General features: G+C 41.0%; 1 protein-coding gene across 1 annotated transcript in view; it reads right to left on the bottom strand.

Moving 5' to 3' along the window:
- ADAMTS12 (ADAM metallopeptidase with thrombospondin type 1 motif 12) overlaps positions 1 to 16,734 on the bottom strand; it is a 184,402-nt gene that overhangs the window by 66,779 nt on the left and 100,889 nt on the right. Inside the window, exons 4-7 of the mRNA XM_072992863.2 lie at positions 11,985 to 12,181; positions 9,138 to 9,221; positions 7,133 to 7,257; positions 1,893 to 2,042 (exon numbers count right to left, since the gene is read on the bottom strand). Coding sequence (XP_072848964.2) covers positions 1,893 to 2,042; positions 7,133 to 7,257; positions 9,138 to 9,221; positions 11,985 to 12,181 — 556 coding nt within the window. The remainder of the gene's footprint in view (positions 1 to 1,892; positions 2,043 to 7,132; positions 7,258 to 9,137; positions 9,222 to 11,984; positions 12,182 to 16,734) is intronic.

Genomic DNA, 16,734 nt, shown 5'->3' with positions numbered 1-16,734 from the left:
CAAAACTTGGCAAAAAAACACAACTGAATAATTTAGTAATGCTGACAGATTGTGCAATGCTGTCAAACTCAGATGAGTATTTTCCAAATGGTGAAAGGAAAATGCAGATATTAACATTTCCAGAGACAGAGCAAAAAGTACATTGAAGTGCCTTTTAAAAGATGTGAAGCTAGAGAAATAAATCACTGGTCCTTTCATTCACAAAGATTTAAGCAAGATGATATGCACACAACATTGTTTCAGTAAGGAGTAAAAAGCTGCTTCCAGCTAAACAAACTTTTTTAAAAAACAAAACTTTAATCATGTTGACCATTTGTACTTATATACGCTCTTGGATAAGGCATATAAGGGAATAGGGATTCGACCTGCACTGGATGGGGGTTACACTTCCCATGACAACTCAGGCTCACAGCTTAGGTGTACTTGGGCTCATCCCTGAGCCTGGATGCTGAGATCTTGATAGTGACCAGGAGTGTATTTGCACAGCTAAAGCTGATGTCTCAACTGAACCAGTTACTGGAGATGCCTAATCTGCCTACAATGACACATGTCGTCCTTACATCCTGCTTAGATTACCGCAACACGTTCTACGTAGGGCTGCCTTTGAAGACCATTCAGACATTTCAGCTGGTTGAAAAGCTACAGTCAGGCTGCTGATCACTGGGGCTGGTTATAGGAACCACATAACTGTCTTGCTACAATGGTTCCACTGGCTGCTGGTCTGTTTCTGGGTCCAGTTCAAAGTGCTGGTTATGACTTATAAAGCCCTACACAGTTTGGGTCCAGGCAATCTGAAAGACCATATCTCCCTGTATAAACCTTCTTGGCTCTTAAAAGTCTTCAGGGGAGGCCCTTCTCTCAGTTTAGCTGCTTTCACAGGGACATCTGGAGGGGACAGAATAGAAAGCCCACTTTGTCACTGCTCCCAGGCTGTGGATTGCCCTCCTTTGGGAAGCTAGGTTGGCTCCCTGCCTCTTGTCCTTCTGACAACAGGAGACCATCTTTTTCAGACATGCTTTCAATCAATTGTGCAGTTCTTCATCTTGTGTGCTGGACACTGTTTTTTTATATATTTTTCTCTGTATTTTTAAGAGGTTTTAACAGTTTTAACTTACTGTTTTGATGCCGTTATATGTTTAATTGTTTTCAGTGTTGTAATTTATTAAAGGTTTATTTAGTTTGTTTTTTAAATAACTTGTAAATTTTAAGCCACCTTGAGTTCCTTAACTGGACAATCGGTGGCCTAAAAAGAAAGAAAGAAAGAAAGAAAGAAAGAAAGAAAGAAAGAAAGAAAGAAAGAAAGAAAGAAAGAAAGAAAGAAAGAAAGAAAGAAAGAAAGAAAGAAAGAAAGAAAGGGAGGGAGGGAGGGAGGGAGGGAGGGAGGGAGGGAGGGATGGAGGGATGGATAGATAGATAGATAGATAGATAGATAGATAGATAGATAGATAGATAGATAGATAGATAGATAGATAGATAGATAGATAGATAGATAGATAGATAGATAGATAGATAGATAGATAGATAGATAGATAGATAGATAGATAGATAGATTCATTGCTAGCATCAAAACAACAGCTCTTTCTTCTCATGGGAATGTAACAGTGGTTGCAACTATTTCAGCTGCAGTTAACAATGGGATTTGATCCCCTTATCTTTATGAAGCTTGGAAGAAGGAGAGATGGAAAACAGAGTGACCATTAGTTATCCCAAGAAGTCAACTCCTTCTGGCATTCACTCTGCCATCTAGAAGCTGTTCTGTTAAACTTAAGAAGCCTGTACAGACCATCTTCTCTCTCTCTCTCTCTCTCTCTCTGTAGCCACTCCAAAAGCCTTTCCCGCTGTAATAACCCAATGGATAAATACTATAAATAAAGATCTCAACATTTTCATACCTATGTCCCAATTCGTGAGCAATTGTGAATGCCAATGGTAGGCCAGAGTCCTCGTTGATATTACAGCTCCGGTGAGGTTGACACATCCCGGACAAGTGGGATAAGCCCAAAGTTTCACATGGACGATTCATGCCAGCACAGATGTCTTTCCTGGGAACACAACAAAAGGTGTAAAACTACATGAGTAACACTTGCTGCCCAATTTGATGCATGCTGACTTGGAAGTCCAACAATGATCAAGGGAATGTGCCCAGTAGTGCTCAGGTTAAATGTACACAATAGTGCTGGGCACCCACGAAGGCCCACAGTCCAGGAGCGGCTTCGCTGGCTCTATTTTTCTTCCTGTTTGCTCTCACTGCCTTTTCTTTTTGTTCCACCTGAGCACAAGGGTTCATCCAGGGAGAGCATCTGTACTCCTTTAAGTTCCTCAATACCCAGAGGATGCTTTTCCAATCACAGTGTGTACAGGGCATTTCTGTTCTATTTTGCTTTTGTGAGTCTTCAAATCTTTCAGTTCCTCCCAATCATGCAGAATTATTATGGTCCAGTATATACTAGGGTCAGCAATTAGTGTTTCCTTTCCTAATCCAAAGCTTATTTGGATGGTTCTTCCCCTGAAGATCCTAGCGCTATCTTCCCTAAAGGGGAAAAATATTAACACTATTCTAATCAATAAAACTAATCACAAAAGTGGAAGAAGGGGACTGAAGCAGCTGCACCTTGACATTTAAAGACTTCTCTATACACGTGTCGGTGAGGGTGCGGGAGGGAACATGTTTAGAGGTGGTTTTCCTGTGTCCTCCATCCTACCTCTTTGACGCTGCTGTATGTTGCCTGTTGATTTCCATAGGAGAGAAAAGGAGACAAGCCAGCCAGCTTGTCGAGCCAGCATATGCCAGCCACCGTGCTGTTTGAACACCTCACTGTCTTCTCCTGTCTCTGCTCTTCACAAGTTCATTGGCTTCTGTTGTGTGAGTACCTGAGGATTTAGCATAGCTGTAGCATTTCTACAGCTGGCCATGGACTTGTAAAAAAGTATGAAAATGTCCGGGTCCCCATCCCATTCTGTTTTGGTAAGTGATTTTCATAGCTCCAGCCATTGGGAGGGAAGAGTGATGCAATGTGTAGATGCAAATCTCAGAATGTCCAGGTAAATCCTGTGCTTAAGCAAATGGAAACAGAGGGAGAGGCAGAAGAAGAAAGTACCGTGGTCTCATTTGGAAGAGAGCCCCAAATGAATCTTGGCAGTGGTAAAAAAAGAGCAACATTAGCTTTGCCTGCTTCCTTTGTGCAGCCATGTGGTTTGGCCCAGAAGAGAAAAGGAAAACAATTGGGCAACATTGCCTGGCAGCCCAATTGACTTGAACTCTATCCAGTCATCTTTCTGCCTTTGCTTCTTGATCTTGAAGGGATTCCACAATTGTAACAAGGGAAACAGCTTTACATTATAGGCAGTTTAAAGCTGAATTTCAGTTCAGGGTTTCTTGTACTTCTGTAGTTCCTTTCAAGCAATCCTCTAGTGCACAGATTGGTAGCTCTGGAGGACCTTCCTCTGCAGCATATTTCCTTTTCCCCAGGACCCATCAAGGGACATATTGGCTCTCAAAAGGTAAAACAGTCAAAACCAATTTTGCTGTATGTAGGACAAAAATAGGGAACCCCATGGCAGTGGTTCCCAACTTTTTTCAACTCGTGGCTCCTTTGACTTACTGGCCACTGCCTGCAGTTTCCCCAACATGATACTTTGGGAGGGTGGGTGAGCATGGAGGAGGGAAGGCTACCCTGACTAGTACCTCTGAGGATTCCACAGAAGTACTTTTGAGGATTCCCTGGCACCCCTCTTTGGGTTTGGCAGTGCCCTGTGGTGCCGTGAGTACAGCTTGGGAACCCCTGAATTATGGGTGGAACGCATTGAGAACAAACAAAGCAATTTAAGATTAAACCAAAGTCTGAAAAAAAAAGATTTGGGACTACAGTTTACAGAATACCATAGCCAGTAAATGAACAATTGAAAAAAAAAATTAAAAAGGATTTTCCCCCTAAACTTTGCTAAATATATTAAATATACAGGCCTAGTGCCCTGGAGGGACATGGTGGCGCTGTGGGTTAAACCGCTGAAGCCTCTGTGGTGCAAGGTCAGAAGACCTGGATTCGTAAGATTGAATCCATGTGATGGACTGAGCCCCCGTCGCTTGTCCCAGCTCCTGCCAACCTAGCAATTCAAAAGCATGCAAAATGCAAAAATGCAAGTAGATAAATAGGTACCACCTCAGTGGGAAGGTAAACGGCATTCCGTGTCTAGTCATGCTGGCCACGTGACCACTGAGGATTGTCTGCGGACAAATGCTAGCTCTATGTGTTGGAAACGGAGATGAGCACCGCCCCCTAGACTCGGACACGACTAGACAAATTGTCAAGGGGAACCTTTACCTTTTTAGTACCCTGGAACTGCAAAAATAATGAAACAGATGCTCATGTAAATATTCATCTACTAAACCAACAACTTTCTTCTTTTGAATCTCTTCCAGTCACTGGCATATTACATGGGCTGGTTAGATTTGTATTTTTATTCTGTGCGCTTGTTTTTACCATAAATTGTCTTCCAATGCTGAATCACAATTCCCTGAATTAGAAACAAGCTGGTATGATACCATGGCATTATCCAAGAGGAAAAAGAGAGAGAGATTGCGGCGGGGGGGGGGAGAACAACAGGCACACCATGCTGCAGATTTTGGATGATTATGGCATTATTCAGAAGTATGCAATTATCATTAACAAGCCCTGTTGGGAAAAGTCACAGGCAATAAAGCCCTGTGATTTTGCAGCAAACAGATTGTAACAATGCGAACCAAAAATATTTGCTTTTGCATTTGTTCTATTTGGAAAGGATTTATGGAAGCAGGGAGGAGTTGTTTCCAAAAGCATTTCTACTTCCTTTTGTTTAGCTGTGTAGAAAAGGCCATGACTCATAAAATGCTTTTAGAGGAAGATTCTTCATGATTAGTGTGCAAATCATGTATATATGCTTGTTCCCTGAGTAGTTCATTAGACTTGGTGAAAGATGTAGGGTTCAAGGGTAGAAATTAGCTTTACAAGTGTATCCACATTTCTTTTGCTTCTATTTGTCCTCCCTACTCCTGCTATTAAGATTAGACAACAATTACACAACATTCTAATACACTAGCCGGAACCTTATTTGTCTTTGCATAAGGTAAAGTTATGCCTGTGTAAATTTGCCAGGTGTTACACCCAAGCAACAAGGATTGAGGAATGTGCCTGCAGATATGCTTTGTGAATAGCACTGCCACTTTGGCATGATCAGAGCTGCTGCTACTTAACATTGAATCACACAAGTGTAGCTGCTCAACAGGATTTCAGCCACTGTGGTATACCTAGCTCCTAAAGCTCTGCATGCACATTTGCTGGCTCAAATTCTTACAACAACCCTATAGAACAGTAGACCTGTGTGCTGACAATTTGCTGTGCCTACTAGATATGTAAAATAATCCACCATTGTTATTGTTATGTACTGTCAAGTTGTCTCTGACTTACAGAGAATCTATGAATAAGTGACCTCCAAAATGTCCTGTCCTCTACAGTCCTGCTCAGCTCTTGTAAACTCAAGGCTGTGGCTTCTTTTGTGAAGCCAATCCATCTCATATTTGGTCTTCCTTTTTTCCCCTACTGCCTTCAATTTCTCCTAGCATTATTGTCTTTTCCAGGGAAACTTGGTTTCTCATGATGTGCCCACCCATATATTTTATGAATACAGTGGTGCCCTGCATGACGACAATAATTCATTCCCCTGAAATCGCTGTACAGCGAAATCGTCATCATGCGAAAACAGTTTCCCCATTGGAATGCATTGAAAACTGGTTAATGCGTTCCAGTGGGGAATATACCTTGTCGTCCAGTGAAGATCCTCCATAGGCAGCCATTTTGCGAGCGCCGATCAGCTGTTTTTAATCGCTGTCTTCCGATGCATGGGTCCGGAAAACAGCGGGAAGTCATTTTGCGAAGCCGACGATCAGCTCTAAAGATCGTCATCTTGCAAATAAACGGTCCGCGAAGCACGGATCAAATCGTCGTGAAGCGGAATTCCCCCACTGAAATGGCTGTTTTGCGAATCGCTATAGCGATCGCAAAAAGTCATCATCCTGCGGTTTTGTCATTTAGTGGGGTCATCATCATGCGGGGCACCACTGTATATGTATTCTGAACAGAACTTGAAAAGTTCTCTTTTTGGACTAGAACTTCCAGAATCCTCTAGCCAGCATGGCCTTGCTGTCTGAAGAATTCTGGGAGTTGTAGTCCAAGTGGTTCCCCCCCCCTGTTGTTCTGTTTTTGATGCAGTGAGAGACATATGGGTTTCTCCATACAGTTTAACTAAAAAGTGTTGTTCTCAGAATAATGACCAAAGTATGACAGCTTCCTAGGAGTAGCCCAGGAGCTGATCTTTACAAAGGATAAGCTTAATCGATAAAAATTTTAATTAGCTGCCATTACAAATTGTTCTTTGCAAAGACCAATGTGCTTCAGGATCATCAAGGTATGGTAGCCTGTATGCAGCTGACAAAGTTCCCCCAGTGCCAAAATACAAGACTAAAGGATGTTTCCACCTTGATTCAGCTTCAAGTGTAAGAATCTGCTCTATTACATCTCTTAGGTTGTTACTCTTTCGACCCAGCTGCAGGACCCTCCTTGATTCTGATGTGTCTTTGTCATGCTAGAACTCCTCATGTCCAGCTAAAACTATCAGTTCTGTTTGCTCTGTGCACCCACTTGTGTGTGTAAGAAAACTCCATGTGGGGTTATCATGCTTCTCACTGTCTGAAAAAATATATGGAGACGGTATTTTATCGGTCATAGATCCCTTGTTCTTACAGGCTCTTAGAGCTATGCTGTGTTTTGCCATTACTTTTCTCTCTCCCTAGCCAACAAATAATCTGAAATCATTTTTCCCTAGGAACCTGCTGGTCTGATAGAAAACTCTGTCAAACCTTCTCTCCTGGAACACAGAGAGGATATTTCCCCCCCTCACCCTCCAAGTCTCCTTGTTCCACAGTAGCTTGATGTCTCCTTCAGAGCTCCTTTCCCACAGAGAGAGCTTGTAAGTCACTGATATCGAGAACAGCACTCCTCTCGTCAAGCTGCGAGGCGTATCGCCTTCACAAACACAGCAACAGCTTCATCTATGAGAACCCAATTTCTAAACACTGGCTCCCACTGTTTTCCCATACCTGGTAAGAAGTACTGCCACATCATGATGAAGTGGGTTGGCATCTGTTTTGGGGTTGATACTCTTTTGCCATTTACAAAAGCTGGCTAACGTCTTGTCTGCATGGTGAACTATTTTCAGCCCTTCCTAAAGAGAGGGAAAGAAGAATTATCATTATTTTGCTAGCACACAAACGGCACCAGTATTAATTACACCTCTCAGTAAAGTAATTTAGTTCTAACAAATGATGCTTTTGCCTAAAGCAAGAGGGCTCATTATGGCAGCTGCTTGTTGAATCCTGAAAGTTAAAATAGAACTCCACTCATAACTGCAGATAATTCTAAAAAATGAAACAGAGCAGCTGACGAAGTACGCTCAGCCAGTGGTATTGTTTATAACCATAGATTTTTCCAATTTTATCAAGGAAAAAAAATTAGCTTTTAATACCTTTAATCTTTTTGGCAGCAACCACAAACTAAGCTACATAATTTGCAAAAGATATGGCTCTGTATCTTCATGTAATTTCCCCAGCTGCTCTGCAATGCCAATGTTAGACATTTCTTTCTAAACACAGCATATTAATGTGGTTCCACAAAAACTAAACTAAACTAAACAGTGTACAGTAACAATTTTCTTCAGCTAAAATACTTCCTTATGTTTTCTGTTTCATAACAAATTTTATCCTTCTCTATCAACAAGGAACTGATGTGCCTTTCTAAAATTCAGATAGATATGAAATAGGTTCACAGCATTCCTGGAGGATCTGTTCCAAGCTCCGCCCTGTAGATACTTAAAAATGCAGAAGTATTGAATACTATACATTGCATGCTCTCTGGCTTCCTCTAGTGGCCAGTTCTGATAAATAAATAGGTATTGGGGGGGTGTTATTTAGTATTTTCAGATAGCGGATAAATGAATCAGTGGATACTGATCCCAGAGATAGGGGATATCCTCCTGTAATGTGTTTAGAATAGTGAAGACCCCATGTGTTCCATCCACACCCTTCCTCTCCGATTCCAGTTCTGGTTTTTTTTTTAAAAAAACACAATTTTATAAATTTGCTGCAGAAGTTGATTGTGGATGGTGCTGATCGGCCAGTGTTCACAGTGTCACCAAGATTTGCAACTTGCTCTGACTCCTAAGACAGTTGTGAATTTGAAGATATACAGTTGGCATCTTTGGGTCAAATTAGATGCTGTAGTTCAACCTTGGGTCCCCAGATACTCTTGAACTATAATTCCCAGAAATCCTGGCCTGCATAGCTAGTGATGAAGGCTTCTGGGAGTTTTAGTTCAAGAACATCTTGGGACCAAAAGTTCAAATCCACTGCTGTACTTAGATATATCATCAATAGAAGCAAAATACTATTTCAGCTACGTTATCTTCTCTCACCCTGGCATCTGTGCAATCAGAACGCAAGCTTGGACCAATCCCAATACAAAAGAAGCTAATTTGCAAGGTAAGAGATGAGAACAATTTGTGGGATTGCTATCAGATGGCTTTTAACCTTTAAGGAATTGCCACCTCTTATAATGAGCTAGTTCAGTTCAGTCCACAATGTTGCAACTGGACAGCTGTAGATTAAGTTATATTCTGGTTCAGGGAACAATAACACATGCTCACATGAGTTTTAGCTTCACATTCATTTGGCCACTCTACTGGAACCATTCCTGAGCAGAGGAGAGAAATTTATGGTTCAGGTAGAACATTCAAGGCACAGGTCAGTGAAAGGTCCAAATAACGATAGCAATGCTAAACACTGAATGCTAATTTTGGAATCAAATGGTATCCTCATACTGAAACCCTAGGAAGAAAATATGACCTTTAAAACTTCTTCAGGTATCTGAACACAGAACCTAAAACTTTCCTGTCAGGAAAGTAAAGCAGGATACTTTCAACAACATTTTCCTAGACTGCAAGCTTAAATCCTCTTCCATCCACTTTCCTTCATCACTCTCTAAAATCTAATAAAACATGTCTTCCTTATGCTGTGCAATGAATATATTAAAACGACAGCAGGATCTTACCTCCTCTTCCTCAAGAAGAATCAGACGAACCAGCACAATATGGATTGCGTTGCCGATGCTCGGGTCGTGAAACAAGCCTGCCACCTGAGAACACAGACAGACAACAGGAAATATAATAGATTCCTCTTCTGCGGCTGATTCAAACTATGATGATGATTCCTATAGTTAAGTATTGAGCACCATACAGGGTAACATACACATAAAGTGTGTTCTTGCCCCCAGGGGTTCAACCATCTAAATTTAGTGATGGGGAAGGAGGTAACCAAGGAATAGAAAGAGGAATGACAACCAGCTATTAAGAGAGAGGAGGCATGGAAGTGGTGAAGGGAATGTATATGAATGAATTGCAATGACATGCATTTAGACTTCAGTTGGTTGTTGAGGATAAGGACTAAGGACTAAACCCAACTGAGTCCCAACTAAAGTAGAATCAATAAGACTTACATATGTATTGACTTACTAAAGGTCCATTGATTCAATACAGCTACACTAGGACTAACAACTGGTTTTAGCCTCGAAACACTAGCTGAAGCAGGGAATAAGGCACCAAACAACTATCTTGGGTAAAAATATATTTTTGGTGGAGGGCCTTTGAGAAGATAATTGCTCTGCTCACCACATCGAGAGCCTTACATCTTTCTTTAGGAATCCTTGGGGTGAAGAATTTTCCAGTACCAATGTTTCTATGATGTAATTCCCCTTTCAAAGCTAATCATAACCTGATGTGCTGTCGTGAAGTGGAACAGATGTGCTTCTTGTAATGAAGCCCAGTCCTGTCGATGTGCTTGTGGATCAAGATCTTTGTTCTGTTCTCATAGGTGCTTTGGCACAGAGTATATCTATGAGAGAAAAGCCCCTCTGATTCCATGTGGGTATCACTTGAGTCAGATATGGTATGGTCTGACATACGCATTTCAGGAGCTGAGGGTACATGCTAAGTCTGTCTCCCCCAATCTGATGTCCTCCAGGTTTTCAGGACAATTCCCATCACCCCAACCAGCTAGGCTTTCACTGTGGCCATGCAATCTGAGAATTATGGAAGTTGTAGTCCCATGCTTTATCTGGGCACCATATTAGGGAAGACTCTGTCTAGTAATATTGGATACAAAGAAGTCCAAAGAAAGACGAACAAGTCTGAGAACAGATACTATGCAGTAAAGTAGTATTTTATTGGTTGCTAATTTCAGAAGTTCCATGTTAGCTTTGGCACTTCAGTTACGCATAGTTTCTCAGAATTCGTGCTGTCTTTTAAAATCACTGTCAAATGAATGGCTGTAGAGGGCAGTGCAGTTGTATGAAGAAATATTTCTGCTACTCTTCTCTGTCTCAATGGCAGAATTCAGGCAAGCGTTTGTCAAGAAAACTCTGCCAACAGACTAATCTATGCTTTATGTCTAGAAATGTCCCAGGGTACACTTCAGAATTCAATCTGGTTTATATATTTTCTTTATAATAAGAAGTACTTTGCAAGTGCTAAGCATGAATGATGGCGTATTTTCTAGCATTCATAATAGCAGTGAAGACAGATTAATTGCTACAGGCTATTACCTTCCTTCCTCTCAAAGTAGTCTGGGCACCATTCACATGACTGTAGATGGAGCTGTCTACACCACCTAATCTATTTAGACAAATGAGGCATGTATACAATGTGCTGCTCATGAGAGTCCACTAGTGAGTCCACTTCACACTGTATAACATGAGACTCTGAGAGTAGTCAGTATTATATCAGATTGGGATATCTACCGCTGAAGCAGGCCCTAAACTGCCATTTAATGGTTTTTCCCATTGTCCTGTAGACATCAACATGATGCATAATGCTGTTCAATTCCATTGCCTCTACACACACACACACACACAGAGAGAGAGAGAGAGAGAGAGAGAGAGACAGAGACAGAGAGAGAGAGAGAGAGAGAGAGTATGGGGTGAATAGTTTTGGACACAGAACCCTAAAGACCTATTGTAAGTGACAGAAACGTGATAAATCCAGTAATATGTATTTTTATCCCACCTTTCTCCTTAAAAAGGACCCAAGGAAGCTTATTGTCTTTACAAAGACAATATTCAAATGCTAAAAACAGTGAAGTATACAAATATTACAAAGAAATTATACAAGTATTTTTTCAAAAGAAGTAAGTAAAATCAATACTAAACACATTTAAAACCACAGAGCATAGCAATCCATCTAAAAGTCCCTCTCAGACCATCAGTCATTAATGATAAGCAAGCACTAAGGCTCTGAGGGGCCCTGGCACATTTGAGGGAGTCCTTTATAAGGTTCCTCTTTATAAGCTCATTATTCAATTTATACAATCCTGATTTGGCCTATTTTGTTTTTCATATTGTGCTTATGACTGTAGCCAAAAAAGCCTGAGAATGGCAGGACTTGACAACAATGGTTCTCCACCAGGAAATAAATATATCTCAGGGCTAAATTCTATATTAAAGATAATCCATCATTACAAGAGGAAAATCTGCAATTTCTGAAAACATCTCATTGTCACAGAAGGAGCTTTCCCCACGTCCTGTAGTTTTCAAATTAGTTTGCTTTGTTTTGTGACTGCCCTTCTAGGCAAAAACACAGACTTTGTCTGCAAGTATGATTGCTCAACACAAAGCCTGAATCAGATCCCTGAAGCACTAACACATTTCAGTTTATAGATGATGGGCTATCTGTAGTGTACTGTGTGGCCCCAACTTGCTACCTGAGAGCTTTTGACTAGAGATGTTTGTGCCTCAATCAAGCACTTTCTGCATTCAGGACACACTGTCCTTGAGTTATAAGCCTGCTCTGGATCCACCAGGTTGTAGACTTTAAACTTATTGGGGAAATCGAAACGTGTGCTGTACCATGTTTATGATAGTGAGGATATAGGATTCCACATTCTCGCTTCCATGGTATTCAATCATCTTGCTGTCAGCAACCACCAGGGTCTCCACCCATCGTTCCTTGCTGACAGAGCGTCGGGAGACTGGTTTGGCCACACCACGATTCCTTTCCCACTTCTCCCTTCGAAGCTCTTGCTGTTTGAAAAAGTTCAAAGTCTCTGAAACAGGAGGCAAAGAGCATTGATTGTAATTTTTGTGAAGGGACAGCTGTGGAAAGCAACTGAGACATTCCTCTTTCCCATGAGGAAGAGACACCAGCTGGTTGCAAGTGGTACTTTATGCAAACATGGAACATTTAAGAAGAAAGCCTATATTTATCTGACTTTTATATATGACTTTTCACAAGTTGGAGTGCCTTCTCATCAATTCTAGACTAGAACTGTCGGACACCCACAAAAATAATAATAATAAAAGTTCCATTCCCAATGTAAACCAAAAAGGAAGCTACTGTATATTTCAAGCTAAGGTAGAAACTTTGGTAGGTCTGTTCCATCAGAAAATACATAGCAATCACCACAATCTGTTTAATTTATTATGCCACTTGACCCATAAGAGTGTGCTCAGAGTGGCTCAGAACACATTAAATGAACAGCAATTCATACAGTATTTTAAACCACATAACAAGAATGGCTATAAATAACCATGAATGTCAAGTGGATAACTCAATAATAAGAGTGTCAACTACTTGATACAGATTAGAATCAACTTATATGCAGGCAGATTCTAAAACATCAATCAATCATCCAGTCTGTAAGTTCTTAGAATGTAGTATAAATATTTTACACAATCTGAACCATTTTAACATAAAATGGCAACTTCAGTCATAATTACAAAGTAGAAATTTGTGCAAAGCAATGCAAATAAACTGATGTAGGTGAGCCTAGCACCTTAACACTAACCCAAAAACAGAGCAGATCAATTTAGAGAAGTAAGAATGCACCACCTACAAGGCCCAATAAATCTACTCCATGGGAACAATAGGCTTTTTCTCCTCCATTAACCTACATACATAAATGGTTTGGCTGCCAGAACTCCCATTTGTACCATCTTTTTCCCCCAGGTCTCACTTGCACCATCTCATTTGTCACAATTTTATCTAGGTATCAACAATGGTCTCTCAGACATCATTTCTTAGGCATCCTTCACTATGGTAATGTGCTCTGTATGGAGGACTTAGAACAGCGTCTAGTGTGGCTGAAAAGGCCAATTCGAGAGTGACAATCCCTTCCACACTGAAGAAAGATACAATCTGTCCCCTGTCCAGCTCCCTGATTTGGCTGCTTCCGGGACTGCCTCTTTGCCTCGGCCTGCTGGACAAGGGCCTCTTCAAATTGGGAGAGGCCATGATGCACCGCCTGCCTCCAGGCTGAACGGTCAGATGTCAAGGTTTCCCATCTGTTGAGGTCCATTCCTAAGGCCTTGAGATCCCGCTTGCTGATGCTGTTGAGTTGAGGAGTATGTAGCAGTGAAACAAGCTGTACTAGTACATGTCTGTACTAGTCACCTAAGTTTTCTTGCTACAGTCAGGGTTACACTATCTGGCCAACAGTTTCAAAATAAGATTTGTCTGACCATCCAAGCAGGTGTGGGGGAACCATTTTGTCTTTGCTTTAGGCAGCCGACTTTCTTGCACTTCCTTGCCTGCAGTAGAAGCTCTTTCTGCAGAAACATCTGCACCAAATCCCAAGCTATGGACACGCTATGGACTGCTTTCAGCTGCAAACTCACATAATTCTTAAATCCAGCCCAACAATTCCAAAGATTCATCTAAAACACACACAAATTTTATATGTAATATCTCAACATAACCTATTACTACTACATTTTGTAATAGGAACTGTTTGTTGTGCATCTACAGCATGCTTAAGGAAGATCTATCACGTCTCAGCCACTTTTTGTTAAGGAAGTTGCAGAATGAACAAATCCCGAAGTATAAGCATGTTAAGATGCTCATGGCAACTTGTTATAGCCAGGTTGCTTAACAAACTCAAAGGTCAACTCTGCAACATCAAATGTTTCATACCATAACCCTTGAAAAAAGTTAAATAAATGTAAGATAAGCAAAAAGGATGTTATGCACAAAAGTATATGAAAATAGCCCTGCTTGATTTATGTTTTTCACTATAGGCTTTTCCTTCTGCTGACTGGGTACTGCAGCTGATCCCCTACAGTTTGTCAAACTCTGCTAGGCAATCAAGTGTTGTATTGGGATTTTCACCTAATAAGTAGGGCTTGTAAGCTGTAACTATATCTTGAAGTACTGAAGTCTCCTATTTAAGTTTCCAGCTAGCCATCCATGCCCTGCTCCAGGGCATATCACCAAAGGAATTTTTTTTTACAGGCAGCCATTTAAAGATGACCAGAAGAAAGGCCTCCTTTTGGAGATATCTTCTGTTTAAAGAGCTGTCCATTCCACCTGTGATTTAAAGAGAAAGAACCAGGAAAGAAATCAGAGGCCTTCATGTTGCCCATCCATAGTGAGCACCTGGAGAGCACACGCTGTAGCTACACCATTCACCTGTTCAGTGTCCTGTACTTGAATGAAATGCATTGTACTTCTGTTTAATTTGTCTTAAAATGTTAAACTAACTTGACCTGTCCTGCAAATAGCCCAGTTTGTTCAACCGGGGTCAAACTAGATATAACAGGGAATGTATATTGCCTGTGCTAGCCCATTTTTCCTCTTGCAACACAATTTCCTCAGAAACACATGCCTTGGCCATCAGACTTGCAAATTAAGTCCAGTGGCCTATCACAGAACAAAGCAAGCTAAAGGGAAGATATGGATGTGAGGAAAAGCATGTTATGAAAAACAGGGTTCTTTCATCAGTTAAGGACGTAGCTATTCTGCCAATAGCCAGGTTTTCAGACTCAACCCAGACATAAAAAGTGGAAGAAATATTTACTTCAGTTCACTTATTGTCTCCCTTACAACAGAAATAAATGCCTTGGCAAGCAGACATGCAAATTAAGCCAATTTTTACCTGCCAATGACCCATTAGAGAACAAAGCAAGCTAAATACAAGATAGGAAGGTGAGGAAACATTGCATTTCTACTGCCTAAACCAAGGTGGTAAGGGCCTTATTATCTTCCAGGGGAGCAGCAGCTCCTATCTTTCTAGCTCTTTCTTAAATGAATCCTGAATCACAGCCTTTTCCCAACATTTCTCCACTTTTGAACCGATTTGTTCATAGGAGTTAGAACAGCACCCAGCTGTTTCAGCACAACCCAGCTTGTCCATCTGAGTGGACCCTTTTTCTGTGTTTTAAATGTTTTTTTTTTCAAAAGGATGGAAATGGCAATTACTGTAGTTTCTTTTTCTTTCTGCCTCCCCTTCATTTGCTGAAGCATGGAGGCAACATTCTCGCATCTCTAGAACTCAAGAGGCTCGTGATAAACATTGCCAATAATTTCCGCCAATCATTTATGTAGAGTTAAGAGGCTTACATTTCTCAGACCTCACTGTTAACAAACAGCCTGATTCCATGTATGTTTACTTTGGAGTATTTCATTCTCTCCCCCTCTCTTTGCCCTCAGGTGACAGGAGAGGATTTGGTAAAAGAACATGCATGGTGGGCGTAAACTAGATTAGCCCCTCTTTGCTTACTTCACAGCGGAAAAATTAGGTCAGGTTATGCCGTTAACATGGCATGCAAAGTTTGATGTGAGTGACTTGCAAGTGTATGTTATAGTTACATGTTGGGAGTAAACAGTAGGACTTATCTCTGGGTAAACATACATACCATTGGACCTGAAATACAGCTTTGAAAAAACATCTTGTGCCTCTGACTCACATTCGGCCTCCATTCGTCTTTGCAGAGAGCATGTCCTCGTAGGAGATGATGCCAAAAGATGGGAGGACGAAGCAATCTGAGTGGATGGGGCTGCAAGTCACAGTAGCCAACCAATTTCAAAGAGGATGAAAAATAAAGACAGATGTACCACAGATGTAGAATGCCATGAAACTGTTGTCTGTAGTTGTATTTTTCCTGCCGTACGTGAAGGACGGGTGCTTGTGTGATTATTTTGCTTCAGGTGCCAGCCTTGGTTTAAAAATATACTGCCAGTGCAGGTTGAGTGAGTAGATTTACAGCTCAATTTCAGGCTACCAAATACCTTGGCCAGCCCTAGAAGACCGAGATGTATCTAATGCCCAGGAAAGTTCTCTCCAGCTTTGATAACAAGAAAGAGAACCAGAAAGAGCATGGGAGCATTAACGCTCTGTTCTAGCGCTAAAGCAGTTATGCTGCTAATGCTCATCCCACCTCCAATCTAATTTTTAAAATTTAATCAGATGTTTCATCATCCCAGATAGCTAAATATAAAAGAAGGTATTCAACTTTTAATGGTTGGGCATGAATGAGATCCTTATGTACCCATTAAAGGTGAAACAGCTCTGTCCTTTTCTTATCTACCCAGCCACTTACCTCTATATCAATCCTTGTCTAAATGCAATGATCAATATAATGTCCTTTTTGACAAAGCTCCCTATCATCAAAGTTTCAAACTCCTTCAAGGCACAAAATGGATGTTTCTAATCAAACAGGCCATATTTTAAATTGACAAGTATACTCAATGAAGGGTGGTCAGGTGTAAAAAAAAAGGATGGTAATCTTGCACTTTTAATAATTGTGTTGAAAAGGGAATTTCAAGAGGTACAGCTCATCTTATTTTTTCACGGCACACAGATATAGCAGTAGAGAAAGCTAC

This window comes from Pogona vitticeps, chromosome 2, assembly GCF_051106095.1.
Source record: "Pogona vitticeps strain Pit_001003342236 chromosome 2, PviZW2.1, whole genome shotgun sequence".
In the NCBI taxonomy this organism is placed as follows: domain Eukaryota; kingdom Metazoa; phylum Chordata; class Lepidosauria; order Squamata; family Agamidae; genus Pogona; species Pogona vitticeps.
This window is presented reverse-complemented; position numbering and strand designations above follow the sequence as displayed.